General features: G+C 43.0%; 1 protein-coding gene across 4 annotated transcripts in view; it reads right to left on the bottom strand.

The window, feature by feature from the left end:
* ACVR1 (activin A receptor type 1) overlaps positions 1 to 26,288 on the bottom strand; it is a 110,977-nt gene that overhangs the window by 33,841 nt on the left and 50,848 nt on the right. For 2 of the 4 annotated variants that reach the window (XM_032789099.2, XM_032789092.2), the window contains exons 2-5: positions 26,169 to 26,242; positions 12,382 to 12,645; positions 11,650 to 11,867; positions 3,950 to 4,049 (exon numbers count right to left, since the gene is read on the bottom strand). In XM_032789099.2, coding sequence (XP_032644990.1) covers positions 3,950 to 4,049; positions 11,650 to 11,867; positions 12,382 to 12,645; positions 26,169 to 26,235 — 649 coding nt within the window. In that variant the 5' untranslated portion in view covers positions 26,236 to 26,242. Of the gene's footprint in view, positions 1 to 3,949; positions 4,050 to 11,649; positions 11,868 to 12,381; positions 12,646 to 12,989; positions 13,185 to 26,168; positions 26,243 to 26,288 lie in introns of those variants that run through there. The other 2 variants (XM_032789108.2, XM_075070219.1) reach the window with 2 other exon arrangements.

Below are 26,288 nucleotides of genomic sequence, written 5' to 3'. Positions count from 1 at the left end.
CCGGGAACAATTGTGATCACCACCAGTAATGAAAGCGTCATTACAGCTTAAGCTAGAACATTGGCTACAGTGCAGCAAAATTATGGCAAGCTCTAGGTCTTGTGGTCAGCAGGGTACACAATCCAGACAATCTGCAAACTCTGAAAATAGAGCATGCAGTGCACACATGCTGGTGAGACTGGGTTCTTTAGACTTTACTTTGCTTACAGCATTAGCCCTGCAAAAAACAAATGATATGCCATGGACATAAATATAAATCTTCAACAGGTCAGTTAAATGGACAAAACAGAACTTCAAAAACAAAAAAAACCCCAAACTATTCAAAGATATGATAACCTATCCTATTTTAGGATTTGAGTGTGCTGCAAACACTAGGTGGTTGCACACTTTTTTCCTTTTGGATACCAAGTGCATGCACATATCAGGAGCTCCTACCATTTCTCTATTCCCCCACATGCTCCCTGTGTGCCACCCTCCCTTCCCCTCTATTTCAGGGACTCCCAGCAACTCCCACCCATTTGCTTATGCCTTGGTCTCTGTGTCCCCCACCTATTGTTCCCATTCTCCGCCCTCCAACAGGACATGGGATGTGCCCCCCATATTCCCCTCCCAATCCCTTCCCTGGGCGCCCACTTTGCTGTCCCATCTCCATCATTTCTACCTCTGTGTCCCAGCCTCCCCACCAAATCTCCATTCCCCCAACTCTAGGTCCCTGTTTCCATGTCCACTCACTCAGCTCCTCACTCCTCTGGGTCCCTGCTTCCCCAGTTACCACCACTCTCTGGTGTTGAGTGTAGAGATTTGCTCACGTTGTCTGCCTATGACAGTGCATTAGCAGTAAAGTGCCATACAGCAGAGCCCAAGCGGTAAAGAGTTCTGAACACTATAATTTTCACTATTGTATAGTGAATCATCTGATCTAAATAAGTTAGCCTCAATTTCAGTGCAATACAACTTCTTGTCTCTCTAATATGTATAGTTGCCAGTGTTCAAGGGTGGGGGGATGGGATTTGGCACATCGATTCAACAACAGGTGTAATCAAGTGTAAAGAGATATGAGACACTGATGTGGTAGTGCTTGTCACACAGAAGGGATTTCCTGCCCGAGAGCTTTCACTAGCAGTGCTATGTAGCCTTCCTATTTAAACACTGCCAACTTGAGCTAACTCAAGAGCAGGCTCAGTGCCAAACACACACGCGCGCACACACACACACGAGACGTGACCATCTGCAGACCAGAGACCATATAAGATCATCATGTGTAGCCTAACACTCCTGGTTAATACAAACTGAAGAAAAACTCACATGTGGTTTTGACACAAGTGTGAACGTTTGTCACTATTTAATACATTCCATAACAAGAACAAAAACAGACAGCAGCACTAATACCATTAAAGCTAGTCAACACACACATACTAATTTAAGTGTTTTGGCTGGGGTATGATTTTTCCTTTATTTTTCTTGAAAGAAAAGGAAAACAAACTACCAGTGTAGATGGTGTTCTAAGGGAATATGCTATACTGACATAAGCACATTTTATATTGGTGCACCTGCATTCACACTAGGGGATTTGTATCTGGTTTCAAGCAAACAGATAAAGAGCTGTACAAAATCCTGTTTTTAGACCAGCAGACCTATGGTAGCAGAAGAGATAACGGATTGATGCTGGAGGCCTGTAGCTTGCCTATCTTGAATTCCATGAGTAACACACCTAGGCCATCATCAATGGATCGCCACTGGACAGTTTTAGAATATGAAGGTCCAATGTGGCTGTAGTTAACTGAATTTACTCCCCCTAACCTGAGCCAAATGACCACAGAAATAGAAGAAAGGACCCAGCAACTATTACCAGCATAGGGAAATGATTGTATATTCTTGCTCCAATGATGTAAAAATCTAAAAACAAGAAAGTGCAGGGAACATTCAGAGATTCACAGAATTTAAGGTCAAAAGGGGACATCATGAACATCTCATCTGACCTACTGCATAGACAGGCCAACGAATTTCCTGTTTTCTTTCTTTGCAACAAAGAAAAGAGGCACATGGATTTATTTCCTTTACCTAGTGTTCAAAAATAAAAGCGAAAAACATTAAGTCACTTTCTGGAAGGAGATAATTTTTTCCTTCTCCAACTTGTTATTTAAAAAGGATATAGTTGCTTATGTCTTGAGTTAAAATGCAAAAACATTGTAAAGGTAACGTTTTCCAACAATGAAGAAGAAAAAAAAAAAACAACAAAAAAAAACCTTGTTACCTTCCTTCAAAAAGAAGAGTGCTGGATGGCAAGAAGGAGGTCTGAGTTGCTACAGAGAATTCTTTCCCAGGTGTCTGGCTGTTGCCAAAATGCTCCAGGTCCAACTGACTGCCGTACTTGGGGTTGGGAAGGAATTTTCCACAGAGTCAGATTGGCAGGGGGAGAGTTTTCCTCTCCAGCATGGGTCATTTGCAGGTTTAAGCTAGTGTAAATGGTGGATTCTCTGTATCTTTAAGTCTTTAAATCATGATCTGAGGACTTCAGTAACTCAGCCGGAGGTTAGGGGTCTGTTATAGAAGTGGGTGGGTGAGGTTCTGTGGCCTGCAATATGCAGGAGATCAGACTAGATCAGGAGTGGGCAAACTTTTTGGCCTGAGGGCCACATCAGGATTCCTAAACTGTACGGAGGGCGGGTGTAGTGTATTAAACTGCTGTCTGTAGGAATGTGCTATTTATGGTGTACTACTTATGGCTGCCAATCCTGGTGCTCTGAGGAGCATGGTAAGGGGAGGTCACGGGGGAGGGGTAGTCAGGGGACAGGGGTGGTTGGATAGGCATAGGAGTCTCAGGGGGCCTATCAGGGGTGGGGCAGTCGGGAACAGGGAGGGTTGTATGGGCCAGGAGTTATGAGGGGGGCAGTCAGGGGGCGGGACATGGGAGGGGGCAGGGCCAGGCTGTTGGGGAGGCACAGCCTTCCCTATTTTGGTGTAATGTATTAAATTGCTCCCCCTAGGAATGTGCTACTTAGGGCATACTACTTACGGCTGCCAGGCCCGGTGCTCCATAAGTAGCACATTCCTACGGGGAGCAATTTAATACACTATATCTGGCAGCTCTTGCAGCTCTGAGCGCTGGCAGTACAGCGAGCTGAGGCTGCAGGGAAGGGGCCTGGGGCTAGCCTCCCCAGCGGGGAGCTCAAGGGCTGGGCAGGATAGTCCCACAGGCTGGATGTGGCCCGTGGGCTGTAGTTTGCCCACCTCTGGACTAGATAGTCCCTTCTCGCCGTACAGTCTATGAGTCTAAAGAAAATCTACACAATACCTGTAATAGTGCACCCGGGTACACTATAATTACCTACATTCTCATGCAATGTATTTTTACCCCTTAACTATAATTCAGATAACTGTAAAAAAAAAAGTTTAAAACTAAACACCCCCAGAGTTAGCAGTATTCTACTTCACATCTAGACACTTTCAAACCCCATATATTCATATTTTTAAAATGGATTGAAACGTCATCTTCAAATCTAGCTTATTTGGCTTGTTTTGCTGATCACTTTGAAAGCTATGTTTGACTCTCTCCTTTCTAGCTTTAGCTGACAGAGCTATGCAGATATTGGACCACAGAGGACACATACTATGCAACAGGTGAATGCATTTTTCATCAAACTTTCCCCAAAAAATTCCATTCACAGGCAGATGCATGCAGAACTCCACTTAACAGAAGTTATCTGAAAACATGTTGAGTACTGAGAAGAGAAAGACTGTTCAAATGGAAGTTAGAGCTCAACCTCAAGTAGGGTGACTGGATGTCCTGATTTTACAGGGATAGTCCCAATATTAGGTGCCTATTGTAAGAAAAAGTTCCAATTACCCCCCACTCCCATCCCAATTTTTCACACTTGCTATCTGGTCTCCCTAACCTCAGCTGATACCAGGACTTGATATTAGATATACAAACAAGAGTTTTACTAACCTACGCACTCTAAGAGTGTAATCTGACGAGCCACTGTTCTTTGTACCAGGAAAGGAAGACCAGAGCCACTTCCAGATGTACAGGAATGGTCCAATAAGTCCTATTGAAAAAGAGGAGAAAGGGAGAGGAAACATTTGAGAAACGTAGAGTATGTGGACTTTTTATCCAAATACATAAATGTACATGTTCCCACCATGTTCATCTTAAGGATTATTAGGGTAGCTCCCTAAAACCTGATTAGCATCAGGACCACATTGTGCGAGACATGGTGCAGACAGGCAAAGACCCTGCCCTGAGAGTTTACAGTCTTCGATCACAAGCTATAAATAGAGGGTGAGGAAAAGGGAGATATAAGTTTTACATACAAAGTCATTTTCTATTGCAACCCACTGTCAGAAGTTTTCTTCAGACAATGCAAGAGAAAAAAGGAGGCCTCAAGTCTGTTCCTACTGTTTAGTTAGCAATTGTACCTGCCACAACACCATTTTCCTCCAAACATGTTTTGCAATGAAAAAGTGATTGACATTTACTGCTCCTAGTACTGCCCTTGGGAGTTTGTTTGCTGAATGCTGGCTACTCTGTAATGAAATTCTACCTACATTATTTTAACACTCTGCCCTTCCTTTGCTTAGCTTGTACCCCCTCACTATCTCAAATGACCTTATCTCTGCGTTACTCCCTTTGTTAAAGCTTTCTATGCCTCACAGGAGGATATCCTTCCAAAGCATAGAGGCTTCATTTCTTTGAGCTTTCCAAATTTAAGACCCTTCAACTCCCTACATGATTATGAGAAAGTAAAAATGCAGTGTTTACCTTTTAAAATCTACGTAATCTTTTGTTTTACCTTTTCAAAATTGCAGTACTAGCATATTCTTTTCATAAAAGGTTACCAGAATTGCATATCGCTGTAAATGTGGCCTTGCTAATCACAGACACAGGAGTTTTTACCCATAATAGCTGATACATCACCATATAAAAGAAAAATATTTTTTGCTTTAAGAATCCCTAAAGGGAATCTTACATTTTAAAAAGAGATCTTTAGAACTTAAATGTTTTACATTTACCAGTCAAAACTAAAGAGAGATTAAATCTCAATAAAAAATTAAAAACCTGAAAGAGGAAAATTATATGTCTGCTGTAGAAGTTTCTTCTCTTCCATTCGTCCAAGATCTGGTCCACAGTCAGATTTTGTACTCGTTTAATTTTTTTGTTGAAATAGTTACACACCAGTAAAACCCCTCTTAATATAGATGCAGTTATACCAGTATGGGAATAAGCTATTCCAGGATAAGTACCTTTCTTCTAGTATAAATGAGTTCACAATAGGGGGGCTGCACCACTTTAACTATGGGATATAGTTAGAACTGTACAACTTGCGAGAGTAGATAAGTCAAACTCAAGGACAAAGGTGCCAGTTCAACATAACCATTCCTATTCAACAAAGCACTTAAACATGTTGAAGGCCTAATAATTTTAAATTGAATTTAAGCATGTGCTTAACTACTTTGCTCCACAGGGGTCAAAGAAAGTACCAAAGTTGTTCTTGCATATTAAAACCCAAGATCTGTTACTGAAAACCTGTGAGTATTCCACAGGGTGGCAGCACTTGAACATTCCAAAATGAGACTTTCTGAATGTCAGCTTTAAAGAAAAAGAAAAAGAAAAAAGGGCACCCGGGATAGGATTCAGGGGAGCGGCTGCACTTTTTGTTGTCAACATAAGCTCACATGCTCAAAACCTATTACTAGCCCATCTGCCACACCACTATTTATGTATGTAAAACATGTACAATGGACAGAATAAGTCTAGGAAACAGCATGTGATCCACAGGTGCTGACTTTCTAAAGTGCTGGGGGTGTACAACCCCCAACTCTGCTCCAGGCTCTGCCCCCTCTGTCCCCTTCCCCAAAGGCCCCACCCCATCTCTTCCCACCCAATTCTACTCCCTCCCCCGAGCACTCCACATCAACACTCCTTCTCTCTTCTCCCCAGATCCTCCTTAATGCCATGAAACAGCTGATCACAGCATGTGGGAGACACAGGGAGGGAGGAGATGATGCTGATCTGCAGGGCCCCTGGAGGGAGCTGATGGAGGGCTGTCAGTGGATGCTCAGCACCTAAGTTCCCTCTAAGCTGCAGGGCCGTGGAGCTGCCTATAAATCCCATGCAGGGGCTCAAGGCTGCGGTGGAGAGAGATGCCCCTCCTCAAGCACCAGCCTGCCCCGGCTGGGGGAGATGCTCCCCGCCGGCCCCAGCACAGACCTAGCTCCAACTTGCTGTGGCCGGCGGAGAGGAGTCCCTTCTGCGGCCCAGCTGCAGCAGAGCTGCTGCAGCTGGGGAAAGGTGACTCTCCCACAGCCCTAAGCTGGTGTAGCGAGAGAGGGCTAGGGGCGCCGGGGGTTCCTCTCCCCACCACAGCCCAGGGGCAGCCCGCACCCCAAACCTTTCATCCTCAGCCCCACCCCGGATCCTACACCCCAACCCTGAATCCCTCATCCCCAGCCCCACCTGAGCCCAGCACCCTGACCCTCTGCCACAGCCCTGAGCCACTTCCCAACCCTGAACCCCTCATCCCCAGCCCCACCCCAGAGCCCACATCACCACCCCGCAGCCCAACCCTCTGCCCTAGCCCCCTCCCACAGTCCGAGCCTCTTGGCCCCACCCCCACACAGCACCTTCATATTGGTGCACTTAACAAAATTCATTCCTCACTGGATGTAAAAAATGTAGAGGGAACTCTGATCAGCACCCACCATTTTTTCCATGTGGGTGCTCCAGCCCCAGAGCACCGATGGAGTCTGTGCCTATGATGTGATCAGGTTATTAAAAGACAATAATAATTAGGGTTAGAAAGATTAGATGAGCAGTTCTCAAAACTGTGGGTCGGGACCCCAAAGTGGGTCGCAAACTCATTTTAATGGGGTGACCAGGGCTGGTGTTATACTTGCTGGGGCCTGGGGGCACTTGGGCTTTGGCTTTGCCCCCCCTCTTATTCCCCCCGCCTGGGGCAGTGAGGCTTGGGCGGACTCAATCTTCGGTCCCCCTGCCTGAGACTGTGTAATAATTTGTTGTCAGGAGGGGATCACGGTGCAATGATGTTTGAGAACCGCTAGATTAGATTAATCAGTGTCAGTAAATGTTTACTTTAAAATGCACATTAAAAAAAAATAGGAGAAGAAATATACAAATAGGCAAAGAAAGAAAAATGCACTGGAGTCAAAATCCAGAAATTTAGACTTATGAATTTGGCACTGTAAATGGACTAGCAAGTGAATAGTAAAGATAGGTATGATTTTTGATCCAAGGATTATTTACTTCGTATATTTTTTGACATGTGATATTGACAATCTGTGCTTTAGCATTTTATAAAGCTTTACCTTTTTGTATCTCAACACCTACTATCAAATAATTGTCTGATACCCCCCCCCATAACTGCCTACAACGACGACAATTTTAATGCTTTAAAATGAACACCAATATTATCAGTTTAAATTATTAAAAACTGAATTCTACCAAACCTAATACACACAAGGAGGCTGAATAAAAGCTGCACAGGGCAACCTTCAGTCTGGCATTTCCTAACTTTTGAAGTGCTTGACTTCTCAACCTTAAACATTCTTTTAATGTAGGAAATTACATCCATAAAAAAAATCTAAATGTAAAAAAAATTAATTTGATCATGTGGGGTCATACTGACTCCCATATGGGACAAGTACAAAGTTGGGCTCGGCTGATCCACAGTTCTACCACTTGAGCTAACTGATAACTGGTAGCAGTAGGAGACTATTACCTTCTATGTGGACCTGCCCTTAGAGGGGGATGGAAATATTCGGCCAGTGGATTTCACACCTATTTGTGGAACAAACAAACGAATACGGAGACTCGGGAACAACAGATTTCACTCTAGGTTCTGTTGGGGAAGGTTCTCTAGGTTAGAGAGCTTTCTGGCCCTTATCCCCTCCCCCTCCGCAAGTCCTATCCTTTTCCCCACCCCGGTTCCTATCTCCCACCTCACTGCCTTCTACCTCCATTTGCTCCTATCTATCTGTCTCCCATACCAGCTCCTGACCCTGTCTCTACATCTCGCATCTCTTCCCCCTCTCTGCTTCCTTCTCCATGCTGCCTATGCAGTCAGGGGTGTGGGCTGTGGGCTGCTGAGAGCATGGGAGAGTGTCTCTGCTCTCAGTTCCTGATTACAGCAGCACATCAGTCCCCCAAAGCCAGGTGAAATAATTGCAGGAAGAGTCCTGGCTCAGCTCTGGGTTGGAGAACACAGTTACACTGTGGGGATGACTAGTAGTCTGACTGGCACAAGGGATTACACATGAGCAGCCCAGATGAAGTCTTCAGTGAGTTCAGCTGCCCAGGTCTAAACAAATCTCTGCTGGAGATGCCCAACCAGATTTTTTAGCATCTTAAAATTTCGCCAAATTTCCATGAAGATAGCAAAAGACATGTTCCTGACATCAGGATCATTCATCTCTTTGCCAAATTGTAAGTCCTTGCTCCAAGCTAGACCTTTTCAACAAACGGTTTTGGTTTCAAAAGCATATGCAAAACACTTTTGTCATTTGCAAAAAATGGCTGAATCCTTTTATTTCGAACTTCAACCCAAAAATTCTGCCTCAAGCAGAAGGCCACCACAGAAATTCAGCCCAAACCATTTAATTTTGACAACTGAAGATGGGTGTTGGATAATGGAAAGCTGTTGGCAATCTTAACTACAGGGAATGCTACCTGAACTATTTTGTTTTTTTTGAGGGGGGGGCGGGAGGAGACGAGAAGGAAACTATACTGTCAACTGTTTAAGTGACAAATCTTTATCTTAAAGATAAATTTTTCTGTAAAAAAGTGGGACGTGACTAAAAAAAGTTTAAATTGTAATCTTAAAAATAATGAATAAGGAAGATTCCAGTACATTGTTAAAATCCTACTACTCTGTTAAAATACAAAAACAGATAGTAGTATATTCCAAATCCAGTTAGAAAAATATATGATCAAGTGGAAAGGTTGACATTATCGAACTTTTATTTTTCTTGGAGGAGAAAGCAGAGGAGGAAGATTTATAATCCTTGTTATAATATTTCATAAAAAACAAATTGTGCTTTCAGGTTTCAACCAGAAATCTCTGAAGCCTCATTTCGCCCAACAAGATTTTAAGTAGTATGCTCAGAAGATAATCTGAGAATGACAAGATTGTCTGTAAAACAAACAGGGCCCTTTATCCAAAATGTGAACTAACTTCTCCCTTCTTCCCCTCTCCCCCCCAAGCCTCCGCTCATTCTGGAATGAAGCAAAATGCTATCTGCAGCAATGACCGTAAAAACAACATTTTAAGGAGAACAGCTTTCTTCATTCAGGAAGCTTAGTGCAATAAATATTTGCTACACTGTGGGAACTAATCCTAAATATAAACAAATCTAATGTATTACAAAACCCAAGATTTTTCTCCTCTCTGAGTGCTTAAATCTGGAACATGAAAAATGAAAGAATTATAGTTGGGATGAACATTCAACTGTGACAAAGAACTATCAATTTTGTACATAATCAAAACTCAGTGGAGTCACATTATGTATGCAGCGCATACATAAAGTTTCATTCTCAGGGTACCATGTAATGTTTAAATTGGAGGTTGCTTTTAAAGTGAGTAATGTCACCTCATTCCTTTTAAAAAGAAAGCTTTGATGTATTCTTGTTTGCTGGCTGATTTGACCTTCCCTGACTTGAACATTTTCAAGGGGCACTAGATGACTCAGGTGGGGGAAGGGGGGAGAAGACAGAACAAGTATGAAGAATGGCCACTAGATGTGGTTCTTACAGGGCAGAGCTGAAGCACAGCATTATGAGGAAGCTTCCACTGCTTATGCCACACCTGTTCTACAGCCAGGCAAACTTTAATAACTTTGTCTTGAGAATTTCAAGCTACAGGACAGAGGCAAGTTTAGCTCCTCCTCTCAACAAGCTCTAGATGAGCTGCACCCCCTCAGCTGGAAGTCTCACATCTTCCACCAGTCTCCAGCTCAACATTGAGCCATTCTGAGATATAGCCAGATTCTCTACTGTACTAGGATGCCCTCCAGATTTTTGCTACCTACTCCTAACTTGGTTTCTGTGCTGCAGGGTGGAGACAAGGTAGGGATGTCGGACAGCAAAAAGAGGCAGGACTGGCTCTTCGGGTTCTAACCTGCTCCTCCTCCTAATCAAGGTATCCTCTTGACAATGGTACCACTTGGTGATCACCTCATAAACCTAGGAAAATGATAAAACAACTTTCCTGAGGGTCAGGTTTCTGAGTCCATCAACTCAGCACCAATCCACAAAAACAAGTTTTAGAAGCATCTCACTTTATAATTTCCCATTTGTTTAAATGCAGGCATCACTTCACGGCTCCCTGAGTAGGGATTTTATCATTTGACTGTTCCCAAGCATCTTTGCTTTAACAAGTTCTCACAACTAGGCTTGCATGGCATCCACCAACTTTCAAGCAAAGAAGTGGGCAGAAATTCTTGAAGCAGTCAGCAATGCTCTGTTACTTGGTGATGGGGACACCTTAAAAAAGCATACAACCACCAACCTATTTCTCTCCACCTGCAAAAGCCAAGTTCCCATCTTCTGCCAGTCCAGGAGAGAAAAGACAAACAGAATAGGTCTCCCAAAACACAGAAAGGAAATACTAGGTTGAAGTACATGTTAATCTTAATATCCTAGTGGTTTTCAGTGGACGTTTCCTCTCTCAAGTCACTCTTTAAACCTTTCTATAGCTCTTAACAGTCAGGTTGTAATGACAACACAGAGGAGAAAAGTTACAGTTTGCTTGCTTCCCTGTGACACGCACAAAAAGGCTAAGATGATTTTTTTTTTTAAATCAGAAAAAAGTGATGATTCTTCTTTGTATTTATCTTTAGAAGTTTCAGGTATATCAAATTTTGTCTTCCCAGTTGCGGGGACTCTCTCAGGCTTCACGGTGTTGGTGTCATTTGAATATTTAAAGGGCAAGAACTTTCCAAGTGAGGTGTTTTTTTGTTTGTTTTTTATTTAAGAGGAGACTGAGTAAATGTTGACAAAAAATAAATACAAAAGTAAAGTAATATTATGGTTAACCTGCTTACCAAAAAGTCCCCCCTCCCTCGCATTTACTCATATTTCAGCCTCTTCGAGTCAAAAATCTCACTCATTCTCCAGTTATCCAGAAATTCTTCAGCAAACGTAGGGAAAACAAGATGTGAAATTCCTAAACAAATATGATTGTAGAGCCATTAAAAACATCCCACCCAACTACCTTTCAAGACAGTTACACATCATGGACACAAAGGCATATTTGCCCTTTCATGGTGAAGCTTAAATGTACAACACTCTTGTAAGGTAACCTGAGCTACTCTCCTGTCACATCATATCTACACTACAAAGGTTTTTTGGTATTGCTACACTAGCGAACCCTCCTGGTGTAGATGCAAATTATACCAGCAAAAAAGTGCTTGTACCAAAATATGCTATTCCAGCCAAAGCTCTTTTATCCCACTATAACTGTATACATACACACAAGGGACTTTTGCAGATATAGAAATGTCACCCCGTCTAGCCCCACCAAAAATAACCCAATATTACTATACCAGCACAAGTTTCTAGTGTAGACCTGACCAGAGAAAGAAATTGAGACACAGAGGTTAAGCAATTCCTACCATATACGAAAGATTACTTACTGCCAATGTACTGTCGCCAACATTTGATGCAATGAGTCCCTCAATTGTGCCGTACTCTGCATCCCTAGCATTGAGCCTTTCCATGTGGTTTTGCTGTACTTTTCGAATAATCATTACAGCTAATGCTGAAAATATCATCAGCACTATCACCGGAGCCAGTATAACAATGATTAGCATTTCCATGCTGTAACCCACAGCTTCTCCCTGGAGGGTTTGCCCTTGGTAAGAAAAACAGGAAAGAGAAAGGAGGTTAAGAACTCCCACAGATAGCAGTTTAAAGACAAAATTATGCTGACATTTTCATTTATAGTCAACTGAACTAAATACCAATCACAGAAAGTCAAAGCTACTTCATATAAGTTTCCATTCACAGTCCACCGCCACCAGTACCACCACCAAATCTTTTACGGCAATCCCATCCGTGGTAAAATCCATTCAAGTTTTTGAAATTCAGAGTCACAGCTGGCTTCAGAGAGCTTTATCAAAGTCAGTAACTCAGAGTCAAAACTTACTGTTTTGTGCACTTTAGTCCCCAATATTCAACAGCAATTAGTGACACTCTGATCATGCAGCTTGCAGACCCCAACTACACCCAGTCTCAGTCCCCTCTGGTTCAAGTGGCAAAAGCCTTATGCCCAAACCTTAGTTTGCACTAGGAGAGAAGAATATTAACAGGCAAACGCCCGACTAGAGACTTATTATAAAATAGCTATTTTAAAATTAACCTTTCACCTTTAGTAGGCAATTGTGCTGTGATATTCATGTTGCACAAATATCCCTGACAGCACTCGACAGCTTGGTCAGGAGACGGGGGTGTTTTGCATGTCATTTTCCCCTGTTCATAGACTTGGAAGCAGCCTTTCTGGTAAACTTTAGTGCCATCATTTATGCTCAGGGAGGCAAAGCACTGCTGGCCCTGGCAGCGATCTCCATTCCCACAGGACATGCCTTCACACACACATTCGTAGTGGACCATATTTAGCTTCAGCTCATCATCTGCAGAGGGGGAGAATTGAGGGGACATCAGCATATGCTCTTATTTCATTTCAGGTACATGCAAGGATATAGCTATTGTTTAATTCAGTAGATGCTAACTCACTGACTTCCTGTTTAAGAAGGCAGTCGTTTGAATAGAAATTAGTGCCACTCACACTAACTGGGACCTGAAGATGTTAACAGACTCAATTTATTAAGCTACCCATTTATGAGCAACTAGTTTGTATCTGCTCAAGTGTCTGGTGAGGATTCTACTCAGCCAGAACCAAACAAACATTTACATATCACACTTGCCATCTTCTTAGTTGTGATTGGTCTAACTGCAGAGAGTAGAAACTGTATACCTGTGCTCCTGGGGAGAATACCCATCACCAGCAGGCACTTGAATCAGCAGTGATTTAAATCGGGCACCCTGATCAGTAGTGTTTCAGTCCTCATGAGCATTTCTTTAATTGCAGTCTCCTTCTGCCCAGAGCAGACACAAAAAACACCAGACGTCTGATGTCACTATTTTACAAACAGTGGCCTGCAGGACAAAGCTGAGTAGAAAGTCCATGGGTTGTAGTAACAGTCATTTCAATTAACGAGCAATAAAAGAAATAGCTGCTCTGTAGACTTTAGGGAATTCCCTCTTTATACTTTGTAACACTGTCTGGTCACATTTATGTAAATGATTCAGATCTTCTTGATATTTTGATTTATTCAGTGCTGACAAGACCAGACTAGTCAGTTTTCTGCAGACTTTCATAGTTGAGAAATAAATTTTGCATGAAAGAGCCACCTCTTGGCTCATGGAAAAGCTACAGCACCCTTAGGCCTACCGGAAATATAATTCTCTTATGAGGAGGTCTCACGGTTGCTTACTTTGTAGGTCCCCTAGTTCATTGGTGAGCTATACCAGGTGATTGTATAGTGACCTTCCAACACTCCTCCAGCACTGCTTCTGTAGCCTCAAACTTGATGTTATTCTAACCAAAAACACATATACAAAAAACTATTGATACTATAAACACCAGCAGCTTACTGCAAAGTGAAGAGCAGTGCACCACATTATTCCAACTTGAGCATACCACCGGCTGAGAAGATACCACAGACACCTCAACAAGCCCACTGATTGAGAAGACCTACACAAACCAAACAGGTTCCAGGAGCTGAAGAATGTGAACTCCCAAATTCTTATTTTTAAGTTTTTGGTAAATCCAAAAAAGTCTGTTTCTTACGAGGTTGTGTGGAGGAGGGTGGGTATTGTCAGCGCTAAATTTCACTAGCAACATTTTATATTGGGGACGCAGGAGGCGCAGATAGAAAGAGATATTTAAAAAAAAAACCCACAAATAGTCATGCAAAGAGATTTCCCAGATTCAGACAAGATCAAATACCAATAAATTCTCCAGCAACCCAGAACTTTTTCTGTAAACTTATGTAATTTCTCTCTCATCAGAATGTTAGTCTGAGTTCCAAAGCCTTGCCCCTCTCTCTAAATAAGCCAAGTACAAGACAAGCGGCAAGAAGTTGCTTAGTACTTCAGGATCTGTGCCCTCTGGAAGCTTAAGGGTTACAGCCTAGTGCTCAATGAACATTCATCCCCAGCACTGCTCAGCTACAGAAAAGACCAGGGACTGAATAGTGAAAGTGCGGTAAGCCACTCAGAACTCAGAGATGCATTGTTTAAAACAGGGGTCAGCAACCTTTCAGAACTGCTGTGCCAAGTCTTCACTTATTCACTCTAATTTAAGGTTGTGTGTGCCAGTAATATATTTTAATGTTTTTAGAAGGTCTTTCTATAAGTCTATAATATATAACTAAATAATTGTTTTATGTAAAGTAAATAAGGTTTCTAAAATGTTTATGAAGCTTCTTTTAAAAATTAAAATTAAAATATAGAGCCCCCCAGACCAATGGCCAGGACCTGGGCAATGCAAGTGCCACTGAAAACCAGCTCACATGCCGCCTTCGGCACCCGTGCCATAGGTTGCCTACCCCTCGTTTAAAATATGCAAAAAAAGTATAAACAGCACCCCCACACAGCCAGAAAACTTGAAGCACGGAATGTAGTCAGAAAGCTACATGCAGCACTTAAGGCAAGGCATGAGGCAAGCAGCCATTGTTAAATTATTTCCATCACCTAACCATGCTTATCTCAATACACTTGCATACTATGTGAAAGAAAACATACAAAAAACCACACAGCAATACTTACAGTCTATGCACTTTATGATGTGCCCCAAAATTTCTGACTTGCCAATTTAAAAGATTCTAGCAGAGACTTGCAGTGAGTTCTCAGACTTGTGTGCAAGTTATAATTTTTATACACACAGTATATTAGTTCATTACATAGTATTAAAAATTAGAGCTAGATTACAAATTATCAAACTAATTAATATTAGTTTGATCACTTACACGCTAAACTTGGAAAATTCAATGATTCCAAAGGGACATCCTGTGCTTAGTGTGAATTAACAACCTATTGATATGGAACAAGAATAGAAAGATATTTCTATTTTTTTTAATCTATTATTTCATGGAATATTCTTGGTGAGCCGTTTCCCAAGGCCACTAAGCCTCTGAATTCACAGTCATCCCAAAGAAACCTTTTTGTATGGAGATGCCTACAGGATACCAGCTGGTTGGTTACAGCTAGATTAAATATTTAGGATAAACTAAGACTAGCCACCCCAAAATATTCATTCATGATGTTCGTTCACATGAAATAATGTGCTATTACTAAACTGAACACTTCACTTTGTAGGTTGTACCCAATTTCTATTTTTGAGATAGTATGTGCCTCAAAGAGCTCACAATGCCCTCTTTTATATTTATTTTGGAAAGCACTTAACACATACATACCCCACCACTGCAAATACATAATATGCATGTTTCTGGTTCTGTGGGAGATCTCTCTTTAAAAATCTCTAGACACAGGTTGGATTCACCTCTGCATCCAGGTAGTGATATGATAGCGACTGGGCAAACTTCTTTTACTGATGAATTACTATAATTTCAAAGTTTACGAAAACTCTTAAGTTTGGCTTGGACAAACTGGCTAACCTAGAGAAGATTGTCATCCAGTGGCCTTTTGGAACCAACCAACCAGAGGGCACAGTGGTGCACAATGGTTAAAAAGATCCCCCATCTCTGAGGCATTATTTCACCAGAGGGTAATGTAAGGTCTCTGTGTCATGTCGGTCATGATAATCACCACAAGATGTATGTATACACTCTCACAAAATCATATTTTCAGGTCTGAATTGGGGCCAGCCACCAGAAATTGATAAACATCTTTGCCCGAAAGAAACCAGTTTATCTGTCTGTCTACAGAATGCCTGCCTGAGCACAGTGCTAATCAAGTGATTGCAAATTCTCCAGGGGAGACTCTAGGCAGGAAAACAGGGTAGGGGTTATCCCGTTTCCAATGGATGAAAATGGATTTTTGGACTACAGCTGTATGTACACTCCAGCTCCTTCACCTAGGAAGGTAAGCGAATAGTGAGTTTTCTTCATGAAAAAGAAAAACAGTCAGCCAGGCTCGTAAATGTGGGGAGAAGAACTTTGGGTAAGATGAACTTCATTAGATAACAGGCTAAGTCTAGGCTCTAGTATGTGTGTTATATAGTTTTATTGTCTATGTAACCCTTCGTTTCCAATATTTCGGGCTGCTATCATTTGAATCTCTGTTCTTTAGTCAATAAACTTATATTGGTCTTGCTTTGTCTAGAAAGGACCTTAAGCCCTGATCTACACTACAGGGTTAGGTCGATTTTATAATGCTTGTGTAGACACATTCAACTCCGTTCCGTCGACCTAAAGGGCTCTTAAAGTCTATTTCTGTAATCCTCCCCAGTGAGTGGAGTAGCACTAAAATCAAACTTGCTGGGTCAAATTTGGGCTAGTGCAGACGCAAATCAATGTTATTGACCTCCGAGAACGATCCCAGAGTGCTCCAATGTGACCGCTCTGGACAGCGCTTTCAACTCCGATGCACTAGCCAGGTACACAGGAAAAGTCCCGAGACCTTTTGAATTTCATTGCCTGTTTGATCAGTGTGGCGCACTCAGCAGCACAGGTGACCACGCAGTTCCCTCAGAATCGCAAACGAGCTCCAGCACGGAGTGAATGGGAGACACTGGATCAGACTGCTGTATGGAGAGAAGAATCTGTGCAAGCAGAACTCCAATCAAAAAAAGAAGAAGAAATGCTAATATATATGCCTAAAATTGCACAGCGCATGATGGACAGAGGCTACAACAGGGACACACAGTAGTGCCACGTAAAAGCCAAGGAGCTCAGGCAAGCCTACTGATGATGAAGGAGGCAAATGGTCGCTCTGGGTCAGATCCCCATATATGTCGCTTCTATAATCAGCGCATGGCATACTAGAGGGGGGACCCTATCACTACCCCACCACTGTCCGTGGACACCTGTAAGAGGGGAGGCTCACGCAACATGGAGGAGGAGGAGGAGGGGAATGCATAGCAGGCCTAACAATTTTTACTGTAGCATCTTTGTCCTCTGCTTCAGACACAATGTTTTTAGTCCCAAAAAAGAGCAACCCCACCCCCACCCCAAGATGCCAGAACCACTGGAAATGGGCCACAAACCCTCTCATTCTAGTCCAGCTGCTGGAGTGGGAGATCAGGTGAAGAGTGGCCTCACCCTCCAGGCATGCTGCCCTGTTCAAGAGCCTCAAAGCATGGGCCCCAACCTCTCTCTAGCAGAGATTTCACTTAAGGCTAGCTGTGGTAGATGGGCCTTTCACGGGACTCTCCTAGAGCTACTCATCTGGGATACGCCTCAGAGAAGTCCAACTTGCCAGTTAAACCAGGTCAGGGAGAGCAAAGATGTGACTGGAGGAAAAAGAAAACACAAACAACACACACAGATGCTCCATGTTTTCTCCTAGTGCACTTAACTCAGAGAGACAGAAGAGTGACTCATGGATCAGGTCACTAGCCTTTTCTTCCACATCTAAGAGCCTCGTATTATATATAAATAATGACTGACTATGTTCAATACCTAATTGTAAAAATCCCCAGTGACATTCTGGCCACAGTTGGTCAGTTTTTCTTCTAAGCAACATAATCTCCATGCATTACCAGAGACTGTAAGGGTAGATCTATGCTGCAACATAAGTCAGGCCTAGGCTCAAGCCTAAGCCCCATTTCCCTCTCTACACAAATCACACTAACCCAAGGCTCAGATCCAGGGTTCCAGGGCCTTGCAGGGTCCTAGACAGAATCAAGCCACGACCTAGGGTTCAAGCTCTGTTACTTTGCACGGTACAGACAGCCCTGCTTGACTTTGGCCCTGGGAATCCCTCCGAAGTGTCTTACAATCCCATGGGCCAACTTCCTTTGTCCTCTCTATCACAAGAATCTCCAATTGACCCAGTGAAAATGGAAGCAACTCCTCCTTGGCATACAACAGCAGCAGCTCAGGCTAGCAAAGTGCATCCACAGATTGTATGTCAGCAGCTTGTCTCCCTCTCCCCACCCCACAATCAAAATGGTAGCCAGGAAATGCAAACAGTACAGAATATAGAATATCTTGAAAGTATATTTTTACTGGAAAGACAGGTTTTGCTAGGGCATTCCTCTTTCTTAAAAATAACCTTGCATTCCCATTCTTGTAAAGGAGAAAAAAAAATATTCCATTTTCAAATCTATTTCATTTCAGTTAGAGGTAATCCATATGCAACAAAGTCGTTTGTCCAAAATAAGCCTGAGGATTGAATTTTTGTCCAGAAACGTGCCGGGGGCAGGGAAGAAGAAAGATGTAGAGTTCTGCATGTTTGCATGCAGCCATAACTGGGTTAAACCATTTGGAAGCAAACACCAGCACCCTGTTGACTCCTTTGTGAATTCTGACCCAATCCTGGGTGCTGATAGCTGTGCACTTTTCCTGAAGCAGGAACTCTAAATAGGTAGTAATACTGCAGGAGAAGGGCATATCTTCCAGGGACACCTCAATAGCTGGCCAGCCCACTCCACTCAGACATGCTGTTCAGTTCCCAGATGCTTGAATACTTCTCTTGCATTAACTGCAGGTTTCCCCACCAACAGCTTGAAACAACATCTCTCTTTGCCAATCAGGCACCTCAAAAACTTGTGTCCTCCAAAATGTCAGAGGCCTACGTGTTTAAAAAAAATAAAAATAAAAAAATAAAAGCTTTTGTCGCACAGCCACGGACCACCTCCCCATTCCTCCAGCCCAAGTAGTTTTGCAGTTTTTAGAAAACAGGCCAAAAATACAACACCACACAGCTTTGAATTTTTAAACTTACCATTGTCTCTGCATTTCTTTCACTGTGATTAAACAGTGCTGTGTCCAGGGAGCTTCTGTGGACTGAAGCATACCTTTCACAATATACTGAATTTCAGTTTCAAAAAAGTAACATTTTAAGTCCTTTAAATGCCACATGAATTTTTTCTGTGCTCCTGCACTGGGCTAGTTGAGATAACAACCCTCTGTCTTGTCCTGTTCCAGGCCTCTTGACCTCGATGGGCCACAGGACTGCCACAGCTCACTCACACTTCCGTACAAGTCTGGCCCAGTGTGCCTTCACAGACCATTCCAAGAGGAAGCATTTCCATGATGAACTTACAGTTGAATTCCTGGAGTGGGCCAACAAGCAGGTGCAGTACCAGAAACAGAGACTGAAGGCTAGAGAAAAAGGCTTGCCAAGAAGCAAGAGGACAGCCGGCTACGCAGTGAGGACAGGGTTTCACAGTTCCTGGAAAAGGAATGGTGACTAAGGTAGGAGGACAGAGTTCAGCAGAGGAGAACTGTGAGAGTCACTAATGTGAATCACGGCTGCACGAGCACAGGCTCCTGCTGCCTCTCCCACACAACAGCCTGAGTTCCCTGCACTGTACCATTGAATGCGGTCTAGAAATAGCTTGGAAAACTCCATGGCTAGGTGACCCATGAAATCAGGCCCCAAGAGCAGCTGGGCCAGGCAATTTAGCCCCACGCAGTCCACTGTCTTGACCCTCTTCCCTGTGTAAGCCTCCACCCCTCTTCCCTGGCACCAAGTGAGCAGGAAACAACGAAACAAGGGGTAGGAGTAGGAGACATCCAATGGTAGAGGTTTCTGTCATGTACATGGTTTCCACTGTTTGCATTTGTTCATGTACTTATTTTATTTTAGCTTTAGAAAGGTTCTGTTGTAACTAGAGTTTTGATGTGGTAATGGCAGCTGGCCTGATGGCATAGGGTGAATGTTGTACTATTTTAATATGTCTATCAATAAAGCAGTTTGTCATCAAAAGTTTATTACTATCATTGATTCTTAACATTCAAATACAAATTGTAATAACAGGTAAACACATGATCTGGAACCATTAGGAATTAGTAAGCAAACACTATTCTGCTGTACAATTAGGTACAGAAGTCTACTCTTCAATAACTTCCTTATATGAATCTCTACTGTAAATCATCCCCATTTCATAATTCATTTCATTCATAAGTACACTGCATAGCAATCAACTCTCCCCCCCTCCCAAACCAGTTAGCTCAACCCCTCTCCCCCAAAAGCACATTCATGGAGGTACTATTCTCCACTCTTCCATTGGGCCATGCATCCCTGACTTCTGTTGCCTTGGTGCACCAGCTCCAGCTGTGGTAGGTGCACTTTCTGGCTGAGTGTACTGACTCAGTAGCCCCTCGCTAGCATAGGGCTATTCAAGGGAAAATGAACCACCTCCAAACTTCACAAAGATTGTGAAGAGCACACCAAGCCACAGTAAGGCAGACAACACATGATGACACTGACATCCAAACATGTCTGTAAAAATCTCCAACAGGATTTCAACCACCATTCTACACTTGCTGAGAACGTAATTAAACCATCTTTTGCCAGGGCCTCTGAAATCAGGGTACTGATTCATAAGCCAAGGCAAAAACGGGGTATGTGGGGTCCCTCAGAACAGGAACTCAGTCTATGTTGTCACTTGGTGAGATAGTGTCCCAGCCCATCAAGGAATCTTGTAGACCCATTTGCCAAAAGTACTGGCATCGTGAACTTCCCTCTTGCAGTCTACGCTGACATTCATAAATCAACTTCAGTGGTGCACGAGGGCCTGCATAACAAAGAAGTAGCACCCTTTGCAGTTTATGTACACATACTCCTTGAGGAGGGCAAACCATGGGCATCAGTCCCACCAATGGCCCCAGCACAGTTTGAAACCACCACTCTCTCAAAGCCAGAAATTACCCCAGGAATATCTTTATGACTGCCACTTTGGGTAAAGTGGAGGCAGAGGTTTGAGGCAGTTCAGGTATGTGGTTTACCCCCAGTCAACTCTTCAATAAACTGGTTTGCAATAGACCTAGAGCAGTCTGGCACAGCCAGCTTCCACAGTTTCTATAGCAACACACTTCTGGAGTAGCAAGGGTGCCGTTCTTTGTGTATCTCTGTTACTGACAGGTTCGGGGAAGCTGCTCACAAAGCTCTACAAATATAGCTTCTTTAATGCAAAAGTTCTGGACCCACTGCTGGTCATCCCAGGTCTGCATGATTATGTGAGATCACCAGTCTGTGCTGTGGCCCTGCTCCAGAAACACACTGCATGAAAGATGTTTTACTTTAACATCTTCATACTCTGCCTCAGATATAATGTTCTAACTTTAAAATTCATGGTTAAGGATATAGGAAATTTCTCATATGCTTTTCTAACTATTAACTTGCAAATGCACTCTTGCCTCCTGAGCAAACCAAGAGAACTTCTTGAAAAGGCGCCTTCTCTATGTTGCTGGCAAGCTATGTGGGCCAGCTGTTCAAAATTCCTGAAATGTGCAGGGTGGGCAGTCAAGTTTCCCCTCACAGTGCACCACAGACACAGGGCCTGAGCGTCCAAATTCCAGGTGGCCGCTAGGGAGTCTGGGATATGGGTTGGTTTGACTCGGGTCTTTAAGCTGCACTATGGACACCATAGCCCCATGTTCAAGCCCGAGTTCGAAAAATCTTAACCTAGAGTTAAAAATCAGTGCAAGGCGCTCAAGCCCTGGGTTTTCTAACCCAGGGCCAGCTAACTCAAGTCCCACTAACTCTGGGGTTACATTGCAGTGTAGCAAAACTCTTAATTTCTTGGTCAACTCAACAGGACCACTATACATAAAGGGTAAGATATACCATTAAACATTTTAAAGCAGTCACAGTTTTCTGAGATAGCCATGTAGGCAAAAGAGTAAATTTGTATTTATGAGGCAAAAATGGAATTTCCCCTCACCCCTTGGAAAACACAGAATGCATATCAAGAGGTCACAGAACTCCTATAATCCAACAGTGATACTTAGCCTCAGGTGGGCTCTACCTGTTCCAATTTAGATAAGTCTAGCCACTCTTCATCAACATCAAAATAAAGTCAACCACAGGTGATTAATTTAGCTCCCATAAAATTCTAGTTTAGTGCTCATGAAGAAAATCTGAGTGAGAAGAGGAACACACACAGGGAGGAAAGTCAAGAAGCTCATATATTCATGTCTTCACTATGTTTTGTGGGCATCTTCCAGGAAAGATAGACCCTCCCATACCACTGCTTCCTTTCCCCAAAAAAGGCAAGTACAGCTAAGCCCCTTCCCCCTCCATTTAATCCAATTTTTACCGAAAAAATCCTAAGTATTATTCAGTTCCCCTTTCCCCTGATTTTCACCCTACTTTTATATCAAACATAAAAATAAACTTGTTGTATTAGGAGAATACAATACATTAGTCTGTATGTATATGCAAAGCTGCCTGTTGAAGTAATGCTACGTATTAGCCTAGAAGTTAGACACAAACAGGCATGCATGCAAGCTCTGAAGTACATCAGAATGTACTGATGAATCTCATACCCACCATGCACACATTTTAATGTGTTAGCAGATAATACTTTAAAGATCTGACCCTACAATGGGAGGAAAATGAAAATCTGTATCAGAAAATGTTTCAAAACACAAGTTTTTTTTAAAACAAAAGCAGGAGAAAAGGATGACGTTGAGTGTACGCACTGCAAATTGTGGGGCCCAATTATTAAATAGAACTATTAGACTTCTAAATATTTATAGGCTACAACTGTAAACTGTTTATTCAAATGAAAAGTTTTGTTTGGGGGATTAGAGAGGTATTGCTTTCTTAAACTTAGAGGTGGCATTGTGTTTTGAGTTCTGTTTTAGTTCTATAGCAAACTATACTGAATTCCATTCATCAAAGCATTAATCTACCAAACACTTACCCCCCACATCCTTCTGTCCACCAAAATAAACCCTAATATTTACCCAGAAAAGTTATTTTTTTCCTACTGATTTCCACCTGTTTTTGTTGGAGTAATAAACAATAAATTCTTGGGAAAAAATAAACTGAATAAACTGAAAACAAAGGACACTAACTATAGAAAAATACATATATGACATAGGTAAATTCAGTACCACATACTATTACCCTGACAAAACCATCTATCACAACACCAACAGCAAGCCTAACAATTTTTACTTTAACATCTTCATCCTCTGCCTCAGACATAATGTTCTAACTTGAAAATTCATGGTTAAGGGTATAGGAAATTTCTCATATGCTTTTCTAACTATTAACTTGCAAATGCACTCTTGCCTCCTGAAGCACTGCTACAGCATCAGATGGGTTATTCAAAAGGTAGGCCCAAAAGTTCATAAGTCTACTACCAGTTTGCTATCAAGAAAGATGTGAGCACAAGTATGGTTAAGAGGATATGAAGCTACTCCAGGTCATCGAGCATTTCTTTTAACAAGAAACTCATGTTGAGAGACCTCATTTTGTTCCTACCCATAAAATACAGATCTTGAACATTAAATATGGACCTTGTATGAAGCATGCACATGACCCTACTCTGCTTTTCTGTAACAGCAGGGCTTAACGGCACCTTGAGAATCAGGCTACAGCTGCAGTGGAGTTATGAACAAGGGTATTGCCGCTAGAAAGCTGGCCAGGTCTGCTGCAAAACTTGAGGATGTTCTCATGCCAAACATGAAGTATTGCAGTTTTGTAGATTTAGATTGAGGGACAGAACTAAGCTAGCCCACTCCAGTAAACCCCAATTAAAAAAATAAAAAATAAAAAAAGTGTGCTATGGCCTAGTAGCCAGACTTAATATCCATTCAAAGTTAGAAGGCAGACAGGATTAAAGAGAATTTTTGCCCCAGAACTCATGGGCATTCAGTTCTACACCAAATTATGGCCCAACCACATGTGTGTAAAGTGGACTCAGGAAATTACAAGGAGTTCAACCCACTCTGGCTGGAACTGGACAATAGGGGTTAGATCATTCCCTTTGACGCATCTGGCATTGGCCACTGCTGGAAGACAAGATACAGGCTAGATGCCTCATTGATTTCAACCACTGTGGCCATTCTTGTGTACCTTTGACTTACGCTGTAGGCCCTACTTCCTATTTACAAGAAAGGAAGTGATGACAAAGTGTACAGAAACAAAGTGGTTAATTCTCATGAGATCACTGAATGCCTGGCCTCCGCAAGACCAGATATCTACATGAGCAAACAGATACAAACCAAGATGCATTATGGGTTCCACTAAACTTTCTTGTTGAACATCCTTCCATATTTGATTACATCAGAACTTACTAAAAGTGGTCTTGCTTTTTTCTTATTAGTTTAAGTCAGGAAAAAATATAAAGAAGTAGTATATCATTGCAGCAGTCATATAGCATATAGTGTACAAAAATCAACAATAGAGAAGAAAGAAAAAGGTGGTGGAGAGAAGAAAAATGCAGGGCTAATTTTCTGCACATGCTATACCATCTGTAATTCCACTACAAGAGACAGTTACTACAGACACACTCTTTTTGAAAATTTATGGGACAAGTTTACCTCAACATTTCAGTTGAACGCAAAACAAAGCTGTTCACATGTGTAATTGCTCAGTTTATATAAGGTGATGATCAAGATATACAGTCCAGTCTCACAAATGCATTACTCTAAATTCATCCCAACAGCCTCTCACACCATGCATATATATGGTCCCATGACACTTAAGATCAGCACAGCCAGGGCCAGTGCAACCATTTAGGCGAACTAGGCGGTTGCCTAGGGCGCCAAGATTTGGGGGCACCAAAAAGTGGCGCCCCCCCCAATTTTTTAAATGGTTGCAGCCGCTGCTGCTGGAGGGGCTGAGCTGCCGGTGGCAGCAGCCGCCTGCAGCTCTAAGGTGTCCCCCCGGGGTGAGCGCGCCGCCGCCCGCCGCCGCCCGCCCCCAAGTCCCCGGGGTTGAGCGCGGCCGCCGCCGCCCGCCCCCCCAGTGTCCCCGGGTGAGCGCGCCGCCGCCGCCGCCGCCCGCCCCCCGTCCCGGGTGAGCGCGCCGCCGCGCGCCGCAGCCCGGAGGGCATCGTCCCCCCCGTCCCCGGGGTAGACGCGCCGAGGCCGCAGCCCGGCGAGAGCCGCCCACCCCGGGGTGAGCCAGCGCGCCGCGCCGCTATGCCGGCGGTGCTAGTTGTCCACTGTCGACAACCGGAGGGGTGCGGGCCAGCTCAGGAGCTGCTCAGTGTGAGGTGCCTGCGAGATGGTCGGGCCTTGCTCAGGGCGGCTCACAGATGGCACAGCCTGCGGCCCACTGCGGCAAGCTCTCACTGGCCACGGCAGCGCGGGGGCGGCGAAATTGCCGTCTGCTTAGGGCGCTCAAATCTCGCGCCGTCCTGAGCACAGCGCATTTCCAGGAAAAAAAAAAAAAGGAGATCCCCTCTATGGACTTAACTCTTCCCTTGCAGAACACTTCATTATACTTTTGAAGTGACACCATCAAGACATTTTAGGTTTGAAATGTAGATTTTTATTAGAAAAGGACAGTCATATTAAAACAATGACAAAGTACTTGTATTATTGATTGGTTGTAAACGCTAAGCCTCTTTCCCACTTTTCCCCCCCCTTCTCCTCTTGGCTTTAGACTGGACACTACATTCACCTTGCCCTACATTATCTGCACAACATCCACCTCTACCTGTCAGTAGGTGTGCAGAGAAAGTTACTGATGTAGATTCTCAGATGTTTTTAGGTTTTCAAAATAAAAATTTTTTAATTAAAAAAATAGTGGAGTACATGCATCTCCATATGCACAGTTCTAAATTACTTTGGACAATGAGTACAGTTAAAACTGAAGAATTTGCACACAGTATGGCTCAAGAATTAGTAATCAAACACACAAAGGAGCAACAGTGACTGACTCAGGTTAGAAGGAGCAGAGCAGCATCTGTCCAGAGGTTACTAGACCTTCATCTGAACTACTGATGCTCTTCTACCCCTCATTGGAGTGAGCACTGATCAGTTATTTTCTGCGTACTTACAGCCAAGAAGCCCTCAAACATCTCCTTATCTATGAATGCCCAACTGAAACATTAATCAAACATCACTCCCAAGAAGAATTTGTCAACTGTCAATGTATAATGGTAAAACACTGAACTAGAGTAGACTAGGACCAGATTCATAGTTAAAACTGTATTTGAGTCTGGTTCTTCAAGAGTTAACAGCTGCTGCACTAACCCACTGTAATTCACATTACTAACCTTCCAGACTGGGTGATGGAAAAGCCAGCAGCAGCAGCACAGGAAGAATCATAACTCCATCTATCATTGTAGACCTGCAGAAAGAGCAAAAGGGAAAATAAGTGTACTTTAACAACTAAG

Source organism: Chelonoidis abingdonii, chromosome 10 (assembly GCF_003597395.2).
Source record: "Chelonoidis abingdonii isolate Lonesome George chromosome 10, CheloAbing_2.0, whole genome shotgun sequence".
In the NCBI taxonomy this organism is placed as follows: Eukaryota; Metazoa; Chordata; order Testudines; family Testudinidae; genus Chelonoidis; species Chelonoidis abingdonii.
Note: the sequence above shows the minus strand (reverse complement) of the source record. Positions and strands in the feature narration are given on the sequence as shown.